Source organism: Hemicordylus capensis, chromosome 1, assembly GCF_027244095.1.
Source record: "Hemicordylus capensis ecotype Gifberg chromosome 1, rHemCap1.1.pri, whole genome shotgun sequence".
Classification (NCBI taxonomy): domain Eukaryota; kingdom Metazoa; phylum Chordata; class Lepidosauria; order Squamata; family Cordylidae; genus Hemicordylus; species Hemicordylus capensis.
This window is the reverse complement of record NC_069657.1, coordinates 432,662,146-432,674,588: the sequence shown is the minus strand read 5'-3', so window position 1 is coordinate 432,674,588 and position 12,443 is coordinate 432,662,146. Positions and strand designations below refer to the sequence as shown.

The 12,443-nt window shown below is 43.8% G+C and overlaps 1 protein-coding gene across 2 annotated transcripts in view; it reads left to right on the top strand.

Moving 5' to 3' along the window:
• The window catches only part of MERTK (MER proto-oncogene, tyrosine kinase), a 76,796-nt gene that overhangs the window by 19,197 nt on the left and 45,156 nt on the right, over window positions 1-12,443 (top strand). For both annotated transcript variants that reach the window (XM_053313507.1, XM_053313499.1), the window contains exons 5-6: window positions 993-1,079; window positions 4,732-4,847. In XM_053313507.1, the coding sequence (XP_053169482.1) occupies window positions 993-1,079; window positions 4,732-4,847 (203 nt within the window). The remainder of the gene's footprint in view (window positions 1-992; window positions 1,080-4,731; window positions 4,848-12,443) is intronic.

Sequence of the window (12,443 nt, the reverse complement as noted above, 5' to 3'; positions counted from 1 at the left end):
GTACAGGGGAAGTTTAAAAAAAAAAGGTATAGAATTGTGATTTACCAAGGACAGAAAACAGGGTCAGTTAGAGTACATGGGAACATAGGAAGCTGCCTTGTACTGAGTCAGACCATTGGTTCATCTAGCTCAGTCTTGTCTACACAGACTGGCAGCGGCTTCTCCAAGGTTTACTCTTTGAGTACAGGCCTGCTCAACTTTGGGCCCCCCCCCCAGCTGTTTTTGGACTACAACTCTCATAATCCCCTGCCACAGTAGCCAGTAGACAGGGATTATGGGAATGGTAGGCCAACATCTGCAGGAGGGCCAAAGTTGAGCAGCCCTGATCTAGAAGCGGTCTCCCACTCAAATGCAAATCAGGGCAGACCCTGCTTAGCAAAGGACACAATTCATGCTTGCTACCACAAGACCAGCTCCACTGGTCTTACTTACTGTTTAAACTAAAAGTGTAAGAAGTTACCATACAAACACAGCTTAAGTCATGAAAAGGGTAAAGAAAGAATTGATCTGCCTCGGCTCAGCTACTGTAAAGCCACAGAACTGGCACAGATCCTCTTGAAACACGTGTCCCCTACTCACTGCTGGTTTACTAAACTTTTCCATTTCATGGCTTCATTTGTTGTTTGGCCAGAGCAGCAGCATAAGGCACTTGCAGGTTTTTAAATAGTTCTGTCAAAGCGTTTAGTCACATTTTTGGCAAAGGGAAGCCTTTCTTTTCTTTAAATAACACAAGGAGCCAGCCTTTCCCATGGAGTCCCTCCCTTGCGGTTAGAGAAGTGATGTACTTGAAGACATGTTTGGCCAAACTGTAAAACAACACTTGAGAGTTGGCTTCTTTTTGTGGTCTCTGTTCAAGAAGGAAGCGAAGTGAGAGAGAAATGGGTTAAATGGTGGTCTGTCTTCTTCTTCTTTTTTTTAAAAAAGAATCATGATTGCATTCCCCACTGTTCTGCCATTCTCAGTTGGTTATGCTTATTTTAATCTAACTGCAGGTCTGAATGAAACTGCTGTTTTCTATTGCGAAGCTCGTAACAAGAAGGGAGTAACCACATCATCTGAAGCACGAATCAATATAAAAGGTCAGTAATGCATAAGGAATTATCTTTATTGTTTGTTTATTTAGCTCAAGTCTTGTCCATACAAATTTTGAGAAGACCGGACTGCAATTCTTGATTGGTTGAAGCCCTTGGCCTCCTTGCTTGCCTCTCAAAGGAAACTATTTTGATCATCGTTTCATAAATGTTTGAGGCAAGCCAGGGATTAACCAGAGGCCCTAGACTGGTCTTTGCCTTCTGCAGGGGCCTCCTCACAGGTAGAGGGGTGGATGTTGCAGCACCCTGGGGTCATTGCCCTCCTCCTCCTTTTCCATGCTCTCCTGCTTCTCTCTGGGCATGCTAAGAACAAATGGAAGGACCTCCTTCCTGGCTCCTAGACTTGCTGGCTTTTGAATGTCTGCCAGAAAGCTTAGCAATAGCTCCATCCCCTGCTGCCTCTCACATGACATCCTGGTTCTGCTGTGAGGAGGGAAGTGTCCCTCTCACCCAAGTAGGGAGCGGTTCCTCCCTCCTGCCTTACTCTGGAGGCTACCTCCCCGATTTGGCCTTCTTGCTGGCATGCCATGATGCGAGGCATGTCTTGTGAATCCCCACCGACTTTGCTGCCCTCCTTCCCTCCTTGAGCTTTAGACTAGTGTGTGGGGTTTCCAGCGATACCCCATGTCTGAAAAACAACATAAGTGTCATCTAACTAAGGCAAATGGTTGTTTTGGTTCCTGAACAGAGAGCACGTTCAACTTCTGCATTGCTATGTGTTTTGCGTTGTACTCTATCAGAAGTTCAGTTTCTGAAACAGTGCACTGTAATAGTTTTTCCATTCTTTGTTTCCAAACATATTTTCTGTTTTTTGCAGAATTGCTGACCTGCACAATACCTCCTAAAAGGGCCATAAATAACTTTAAGTTATGTTAGAGAAAGAAATCTACTAAAAGCCCTTTGTCTGGAGCAATGAGAATAAACTGGTCACATTTTTAGTGCCAGGCCCATAAAAATTTCATTTTGTTTCTGGGTTTGACCCAGAAGGAGTGACTTTTAGCTTGGATAGCCCCTATTTTAAGATGTGTTTCTTTTTTTAACCTGGGTCTCTAACCCACTATATCCTGAATGTTCAGAGGAGTAAAGCACTTTAAATGTAAAGCCATCTAAGGTTGTATTGTAACCTTCTGTGGCATGTTGCTGTGGCATCGAACGCTCCTTCCACTCACAGGACAGTTGTGCTTACGCAAATACTCCTTCCACTCACCGAAGGATCCTTTGCGTCAGTACAAGTCTCTTTCTGTGAGTGGAACGAACCTCCAGTCATGGAGCAGCACTTCACAAGAGGTTAGGACAACCCGTCTTCATTACAATTAGTCAGTCACAGTGAGCAGCATAGGAGGGTGGAGTGGAGTGACATCCAGAATGTTCCTCCTATGTCTGGTGCATCCATACAGAAGAGGTCTTCATAAGCTTAAGTTCCTTATTGGGTTTTTCTTCACACCACAAGAGCAAACTGTACATTCAGAAACCCAGTTTGCTGGCTAAGGCTGCTGCAGAGCTGAGACATAACAGTCTTGGGAGTGTCCCATCCCCACTATTTTTCCTAACTGGGTTGGTTCACGCACACATGTTCATCATTTGATGACCAAAGTCTTCAATGATGACTTGCTGTCACAAATTTTAAACTGCTAGCGTCGGAATCAGATAAGACTCCTTATCAGAGGAGGACTCCATTGTGGGTCTCGAAATGAACCAGGGCCAAGGGGAAAACAGAGCACCCAACCTCTCTGAGACAATACCCCACCCAGGAAACTGGGTGGAGGGACTCAATCTGCCCTAACTGGACTCATCTCCTGACCTCTTCCCCGCCATAACCACCTCCAGGAATAGCAGTGGCTCACATTCTCCGTGTGCCTGAGACAGGGTGCCAAATGCCGCCGCCTTGTGCACACCTCCTCCCGTTCCCTCTCTGTTTTAAAGCAGAGGGGCATATTTTTGCCTCATTGGCTAAGAATCTGCTGCTGGAGGCAACTGCCTCACCTTGCATCATTGAAGGGCCGCCCCTGACCAGGACCTCAAAAATGGAGACAACAATGAGATCAAACCAAAGCACAAGCCTGATGGTGCATTTGCACACCTAACAACACAGAAGGCACCCCATTCCAGAGTGCTACTCAGGAGGAGGGATCCTGACCTTTTGTTCAACCAGGATCAAGCTCTCTCTAGTGCACCAGGAAGGATGAGGCAGCCAGGCTGCCTTGGTTGCTGGTGCAACAATTGCATGGGCCATCTCCTAGTTCTTGCTGCCTTCAGGACATGTCCCCTGTTGTCCAGCATTAGGGCATTTAACTTTGCATCCGCTTTGCTGACTCTGTTGGCCAGCTCCACTGCCTTGTCTGGAAGACTAGGAATGGGATCCCTGCATATGTGTATAAAATGATCAAACACAAATCAAACAGCACAAAATTTATAGTATCACATCATTTTAACACAGTGAGGCGAGTCTCACGATCAGTGAGACTCGCCTTTAGGGGATTTGCAAGGAGAGTGGGCTAAGCCCTGCATGGCCGGATTGGCCGCCCACATGACTGCCGGCTCCGTCATGGAGCCAGCAGGGTCTGCGGGGATCAGGGGCCATGCGTATGGGGCATGCTGTAGAGACCCCCAGGACCGGGAGGCTGGTTTCAACCTCCCGGCGGGGGGTCTCCTCATGTGTTGCCCTGCTGCCGTGCCACAGCAATACATGATCAGGAAGAAGAGGTCAACAGAGCGCTAACTCCGTTAACTTAGGCTAAGGGGAGGGGGAATTAGGCAGATTAGCTGCTGGGAGCTGCATAGCTCCCGCGACAGCATACGACTGCCAAAAAGCAGGCTAGGCTCCCTTTGCCTGCTTTTTGGCGATCATGAGAATCGCCTCAATGCTTTTCAAAGGTTTCTCTTTGCAAATGTAATTGCATTTTGAGAAGTGCTGAGTAATCATGTGATGGCCATGCTTGTGTGAACTGTCCCTAACTCTGGGACAAATGGTAGTCCTGCAACGTTCAGTGCCAACCCCAGTTAATTGCAAGGGATGACTGCATGACGCCATACATAATATGGCAGAGCTGTGCCTTAGGTCCTTCCTGTCTCGCCTCTCAAAGAACCCCATTTAAAGAAGAGTAAATTACTTGCTGCAGCTGTTTGCACTACAAAGCAAGCCAGGAGTTGCAGAAACCAGTTCTGGATTCAGTTGACATTTTAATGAAATCTCAGCCTGAGAGTTATTAGCATGTGTAAAAACTAGCAGAAATTCTATTGTGTATTCATTTTATTTAAACCATGTATACCCTCCATTTCAGCTGCAATAACTTTCGAGGCAGCTTACATCATCCATAGATAAAACAACATTAAAAATTAAACTAAAAATGCTAATTAGAATTTTTTAGTGATAAATGTACCACTTTAACAGTGATTGATACAGGTGGAGTACAGACTGCCTTCCTATTCATCTCAGGAGTTCCAGTGAACAAATTGTTTTGCCTTCAGCAGCCTAGTGATTTGTCAGTATTTACGTCTTTCTCTTGTCCTGTACTTGTAACTTTCCCCATAAAGTCCAAGTTACTCTGATGGTTTTGCACTGTGTCTCAATTGCCTTTCTGTTGCAGGTATTTTGCACTGTGTACCAGATATAAGTATCATTTTCTAATTTCTAATGTAGGAATCCCATTCTCACCTGCTAAGGTGAGCGTGCTGAGTCAAACAGGTGACACAATTGTAGTCTCTTGGATCCCAGGTTTTGATAGTTATTCTCCTTTGAGCAACTGCAGCATTCAGGTAAGTCTTTACAATGTCCTCCTATAATATCTTTCATGTGGTTCATAGCTGCTTTTTTAGTTCTCAGAAGCAATAGTGCAAAATAAGGGAAATGTGCTAATTCATCTTCTGTACTCTTTGGACTAGCACAGAACTCAGAGTATCCAGAAGTAAACGAAGAACTGTAAAATACTTTTTTTCCCCGTCCATATTTATGATACTATACTGGGAGTGTGTATGTGGTTGTCTCTGTAGTGGCACATTATGCACATGTGCACAAATTGCCTTGATGAGAAGAGAGCTGATCTTGTGGTAGCAAGCATGAATTTGCTAAACAGGGTCTGCCCTGGTTTGCATTTGAATGGGCGACTACATGTGAGCACTGTAAGATATTTCCCTTAAGGGATGGGGCCGCTCTGAGAAGAGCAACTGCTTACTTGCATGTAGAAGGCTCCAGGTTCTCTCTCTCTGGCATGCCCAAGATGGGGCTCAGAGAGACTCCTACCTGTAACCTTGGAGAAGCCACTGCCAGTCTGTGTAGACAATACTGAACTAGATGGATCAATGGTCTGACTCAGTATATGGCAGCTTCCTATGTTCTTATATTAACATAACTGAATATCAGACTACAACTGATTTTCTTGTTGTACTTCCTATCCTTTTATTGTAAAAAAGTGTCCTCCACCCTTTGTGGCTGACAATCCAGCTGCTCTTCTGGTTGAATAACCACATGGGATTCAAGCTCAGTAGGGTTAGGAAACGAATCCTTGTAACAATGCTGCCCTCATTATTGCATCTAAATTGGGAGTGTGGCCATGGAGTATGGCTGACAGGGTGGGTGTGGCCACAGGCATTGGCATGGAGACTGGAGAGCACTTGCGACTACACCACTGTTGGACTCTTTGTCCAAATGGTCACTCACCATGCCATAAAGGGATGTGCTGGGAGGGTGTTGAGACATCTGTGGAAGATGTCCTAATGGGCGTACTCTTGGCATGTTCTTTTTCTAATCATGTGGGCCAATGAGGTATTGCTTGAACTGGCCCAGGATGACCCTGAGTTTTGGTGTTATAAGAGAGACAGAAAAATGTCTCTCTACACCCTTTCTCCACCCACTTTTACAAACCTTTGTCATGCCCTCCATTGTCTGTTCTTTAAACTTTGTCTGTTCTTTAAACATTGTCTGTTCTTTAAACAAATAAACCAAGCATTTGAGTCTTTATAGGGAAATTTGAAGCATGCAAATACAGCACTGTATAGGGTAATGTCAGTAAGCAACCTGTCTGCCCCTTGCACCATGGGATCTTTCCTTCATGGCTCGTCTAAAAAAGATAATGGACTTTATTGCCCAAACATTGGATGGAAAGAAAAGGCCCGTAGCCACACTAGGAAGGAGGAAGCAGAGCTGGCCCAGGCCAAAGGTGAAGCAATAATGTGCCGCCTCACAGCTTGGAGTCATGTGTATGACTAGCACTTTCAATTCCTTCTTAAGGAGAGTCGAAGGTGGTGCATCTACACAGAAAAGCTGAGATAAGACATAATGACCTATTCTAGATACAAAGACCAAAGTGTGTGTCATCAGTTATACGCATTTAGGTTGTAAGATATGAAACCTCAGTTGTGAATGCCTTCAGTGCCCAGACATATAGCAGCCAGCAGCTGGTATTGCCTGCCAGTCATTCTAGAGTTTAAAAATGTAGCACTGATATTTTGCATTTTATTTATATTTATAGCCAATTCAATCCTGAAGGCTCAAAGTGGGCAAGGAGATCCAAAGGACCCTGTTAACACAGAGTAATACTTCTGTTGTCAGTCCCATTGTTCAGTGGTCAAGCATGCATTGCTTTGCCTGCTGATGGCCCTAAGTTCAGTCCTTGACATGTCCAGTCAGAGGACCAGGTCATTGGAAAGACCACCACCAGTGATCCTCAAAATGGCTGCCAGTCAGAATAGGCAATATTTATTCAATTTATACCCTGCCTTTCTTTCCTCACACCTGGTCACCTATCGTCACTGACCACACCTACATCTGCTTAGCTTTAGCAAGCTGCCCTCAGACCATGCCCTGGGACCAGTGCTGTGCCAGAAGGTCTGAATTGATATGGACTAGGGATGTGCACGAACCTCTTCGGAAGCCCTTTTACGGGCCTCCAAACAGGTTCGAACACGGGGCCTGGTTCGAAGTTCGAACGTGGTGGGGGTGCCTCTTTAAGGGCGGGGGAGGGTGCACTTACCCCTCCTGCCGCTTTCCCCCGCCAGCGCTCGTTACTGTACAAAGTCTTCGGGGTGGCAGTGTACCTCTCTGCCACCCCATTGCCCTCCACTTCCGGCCAAGGAGGGCAACGGGGTGGCAGGGAGGTACTCTGCCGCCCCGAAGGCTTTTAACAGTAACTAGCGCCGGTGGGAGGAAAGTGGCAGGAGGGGTAAGTGCACCCTCCCCCGCCTTCGATCTGCCCAGCACTGGTTCCATGCACATTCCTAATATGGACCAGTGGTCCAAATTCATATCAGGCAGCTTCATGTGTTGCTTTAACCCTGAGCCTGAAAGTCAAGCACCAATGGGTAGCTCATTTAATAAGTATTTCTAAAAGGTACTCAGGCTAAAGATTCACGGTGTGCGAACTGCTTCAGCAGTCAGCATCAGACTGGCCTGTGTCAGATTGGACGTGGCCAGTGCGCCTGTGCAACATGCGCCGAATGACTTGGGATGGCTGAATTTTATTGTCAATGTTGTTGCTGTTGTTATAGATATCGTCGCAGAATATAGGCTGTTCCCAGTAAAGCTGCTTTTTGTAATTGGCTGATGGTGATTTCTGTGGCCCCTATGGTGTTGAGGTGCTCTTCAAGGTCTTTTGGAACTGCACCCAGGGCGCCAATTACCACTGGGATTATTCTGGTCTTTTTCTGCCACAGCCTTTCAATTTCAATTTGTAGATCTTTGTATTTGGTGATTTTTTTCTATTTCTTTGTCTTCTATTCTGCTATCCCCTGGTATTGCTATGTCGATTATTTTGACTTGTTTTTCTTTCTTCTTGACTACAGTGATATCTGGTGTATTGTGTGGCAGATGTTTGTCTGTTTGTAGTCGGAAGTCCCATAATATTTTTACATCTTCATTTTCTTCAACTTTTTCAGTTTTATGGTCCCACCAATGTTTGGCTACAGGTAGCTTGTATTTTTTGCAGATGTTCCAGTATATCCTTGTCCTGCTACCTTGTCATGCCTTTGTTTGTAGTCAGTCTGTGCGATCTTTTTACAACAGCTGATTAGGTGGTCCACTGATTCATCTGCTTCTTTACAAAGGCGGCACTTGCTGTTTGTGGTTGATTTTTCTACTTTTGCTCTTATTGCATTTGTTCTTAGTGCCTCTTCTTGTGCAGCCAGTATTAAACCCTCTGTTTCTTTCTTCAAGTTGCCATTCTTAAGCCATTGCCAGGTCTTGGTGATGTCTGATTTTCTAGTTATATTGTGTAAATATTGACCATGCAGTGGCTTCTTTTTCCATTTTTCTGCTCGGTTCTTGACTTGTTCTTTCTTGTAGGCCTGCTTTGTTTGATTGGTGTTGAATAGTTTCTCGTTATTGACCATTTGAAGTGCATCTTCTTCACTGTCCTTGATATATTATTCAAGGTCTCTTTTCTTCTCCTCTACTGTTTGATGGACTTGCAGCATTCCTCTTCCACCTGAGCTGCGAGGGAGGTATAGCCTATCTACATCACTGCGGGGGTGCAGAGCATGATTGATGATCATGATTTTCCTGGTATTACGATCTAGCGTCTCTAGCTCTGCCTGGGTCCAGTCTATTATTCCTGCACTGTATCTGATAACAGGTATAGCCCAGGTGTTTATGGCTTGCATGGTGTTCCTGCCATTGAGTTTGGACTAGAGGATTTTTCTAACTCTCCTAATGTATTCACTTCCAATTTTTCTTTTAACTTCAGTGTGTGCAATGTTATCAGCCTGGAGAATGCCCAAGTATTTGTAAGGTTCTTTCTCTTCCAGGTTCTTGATGTTGCTTCCATTGGGCAGTTCTATTCCTTCTGTTTTTCTTATTTTCCCTTTGTTCATTATTAATGCAGCACACTTGTCTAGTCCAAACTCCATTGCTATATCACTACTTAATATACGGACAGTGTTTAGCAGTGATTCAATTTCTGACTGGGACTTTCCATACAACTTCAGATCGTCCATGTACAGCAGATGGTTGATTTGACTTGATGTTTTAGATATTTGCTATCCGAGGCCTGTTTTGTTTAGTATTTGTGAAAGTGGGGTCATGGCGATTACAAACAACAGAGCAATAGTGAGTCCCCTTGGAAAATGCCTCTTCTAATGCTAACCTGTCCAAGTGTCTCGCCATTGATTGTTAACTGTGTACTCCACATGCTCATGGCTTTTTAAAATAAATATCTGAATGTTTTTGCTGACACCAGTTGTTTCCAAACATTTTAGTATCCATGTGTGAGGCAATGAATCGAAGGCTTTCTTGTAGTCAATCCATGCAACACTTAGATTGGTTTTTCTTCTCTTGCAATTTTCTAAAATCATTTTTTATTATATTATTATTATTTATAATCCCTACCCTGCGGCTGGAAAGAGACAGAAGGATACATTTATAAATGAATTAATAAGCATGAATTTTAATTTCCTAACCATCTTGCCTGAAAGCACATATAATTTCTGCCTAACTGTTTCATTTATGCCATCAGAGTATTGTGTGACAAAGAATGTATTGTGCATTTTGTCCTGTAAGGAAAAATGCACTGTAATTTGAAAATGGCCAGAGGTTATCAACACTGCATGAGGTCAGGCACTGACTCCTTGACATTTACATGCTTCACAGTAACATGCATGCCTTTAATTTTTCTTCTCTTTGTTCAAGCCATGTCAAATGAACGGAAATTTGCCAAGTGATAAGGCTGCTGTGTAAATGTTGGAGGAGAGCCAAATTGTTTTGGTTTCTGAAGGGAGAGGCTTCCCTCTCCCCCGCCCCCTGAAGCTGCTTGCTTTATAATAATCGTTTGCATATCCCAAATTCCTGGAGCTGGGTGGCAACCCTGCCCACATTCAAGGAGCTGCTTGAATCCCATCAACTTTGGTGTTTTGGCCACTTTACTACATGCAGATTTGCAGCCATAATAATGTTTCTGGTGCATGTTAGAGCAGGGATTTTTGCTTTTATATTTGCCAAGTGGAGGAAAAAGCTTAACAGGAAAAGGGCAAGAGAAGCAGCAACATTTAGCTTTTCTATTCAGCGTTTGTTAAATTGGAAGCATAAACAATAGGGCTGTTCACATGACTCTAAGCAGGGTCAGAGGAGTGCCCAGCCAGGGCTGGAGAGCCGCATATGCTCCTGATCTGCAGTTGTGTGTTAGGGTCCTAGGATGCAGAGTAATACTCTAGTGCAGGGATTCTCAACATTGGGTCCCCAGATGTTATTGGACTCCAACTCCCATAATCCCCAACCAAATGCCGCTGGGGCTGGGGATTGTGGCAGTTGAAGTCCAATAACATCTAGAGACCCAACACTGAGAATCCTTGCTCTAGAGAGAGAAAGGAATACAGAATCATGTCTGTGCAAGAGCTTTGTGGACTGTGCCCTTTGCAGTCATGCTACATTTTAAAAATATTGTTTCATACAGCCAAGGAAGTGCCCTTCCTTGCAGATAAATGGATAGCATTGGGATTTCCTGAGGCTGGGATTCATTCATAAGTGAGGTCAGAAGACATGTTTTTTGCATCTGATTTTACTCCTATGGATCACTGCCTTTCTAGTTGCTGAACTGTTGAATGAAAGCCTGAGAGAGAATCTTCCACAGACCTCTAAACAAGTGTGAGCCTGATTATCCAAGTTCCCATTTGTTACATCCATAGTGTCCATTTAAGCAGCACCAGCTTCCTTTGGCAATTTTGAATAGGCTGCTTCCGTGGGCTGTCATGGGTGGGTCAGAAACAAAGAGATGTCTTTCCTTTCTGGATGCCGTCATGTCAATGGTATTTGATGTTACATTCTTACTGAAATAGTTTGGAAAGTCCAGGAATTCCCTCCCTATGATTTAATATTCTGCACTGGGCACTTTACCGATACAACTATAGACGCAGGAATCGATTTTCTGAGTTAGAAAACATGCAAGACCTCCAAGGGAAGCCAGTTTTTAAAGTTGCAAACAACAACTGACACCTCTAAAGCAAGGCCAGAATTACTACAGTGTTGATGTTTTTGTAAGGTTGTGTGGTTTGGTTACTTTGCCTGGCCCAGTTGGCCTTTGCTGCTTCTGTTTTTCTGTATTCCCTTCTTTGGGAATACAAGAGCCAGAAAGAGGATGACTTTCATACCAATGAAACATCAAGAATAGAAACAGCTGGTTATGATTACTCTCCTGTGTTTGCTCGCCAATGCATCTGGTAGCATCAAGGGCTCCTGTATTTTGCTTCACTGTTTTATATGTATAATATTGATGGGCTAGTAGATGCTGTCAAAGCTTAAATGAGACTAGAAGTGAGCCAAAGTGGTGTGTGTGCGCGCGTTTGTGTGTGTGTGTTTGTATGTACACACATTTGCAGAATAACCTTTTCCTGGTAAAATGAACATACACACAACATTTCAGCAATAACTGAGGAGGGCTGTCTGCGAAATGGAGCAAAAAAATAAAATAAAATCCTTTCATTCAAAGTAAGTGCATGAAGCATTGCCCTCACTCTGATTTAGCCCCATCATGTTGATGTTTAGTCAAATTGGATTGACTGCATGGTGCTATGACACCATCTAGATGCTGTTTGGGTGAGGCAAAGACCTTCTTATTCTCTCATTCCTTTGGCTGAATCCCAGTTAATCATTTGTCCTGCTTTTAGTTTTGCTTGACTATTCTGCTGCTAACTTTTTGTGTTCGTATTTTAATTTTTATTGAAACTGGTTTGGGTGTTATGATTTGTATTATGATTTTTGCAAGTCGTTTTTAGCATATTTTTTGGGAAAGCAGGATGTGTCTCTGTGTATAAACAAATAAAACAGAATTCCCTTTCTAATGCAAGGGCAATGAAATAATGATAAAATGCATCACATTAATATAGCACTTTCCCTAAGTTCTCAGGGCATTTTACATACATTATTTTAGTAATCCTTTCAACAACCTTGTAAGGTAGTCCAATATTTTATTATTATTGCCATATTATAGATGGGGGTTGAGGCTGGGAGATGCTGTCTTGCATACAGTTGAGCTGAGATTTAAACCAGGAACTTTATTCAAAGAAGCGAACAGCCAGAGGCAAAGGGAATCCAGACAGTGTGAACCAAAATGATACCAGCTAGACTGAGGCATGGTAATCTGAGTGCAGAGGTAGCCTGTGTCAGTGTCAGTGAGACTCTGACAAGTTCCTCAGTTGTGGAACTCGACCATGGCTCTCATGATCCTCATACTGCAGATGTCCCGATGGGTCATTGAGACTCTTGTTTTGTCAGGAATGTGGCCAAAATTGAACCATTTGCCTGGTTTGTTGCTGCTGCTGCGTTTGATCTTTTAGCTTTTGCATAGTGTTCTTGTTCCTGTTGTTATTTGGATTTTTATGCTTTTAATTGTAAGCCATTTTGAAGGCCCCCATAGCTGGAAAAAGGGCCTA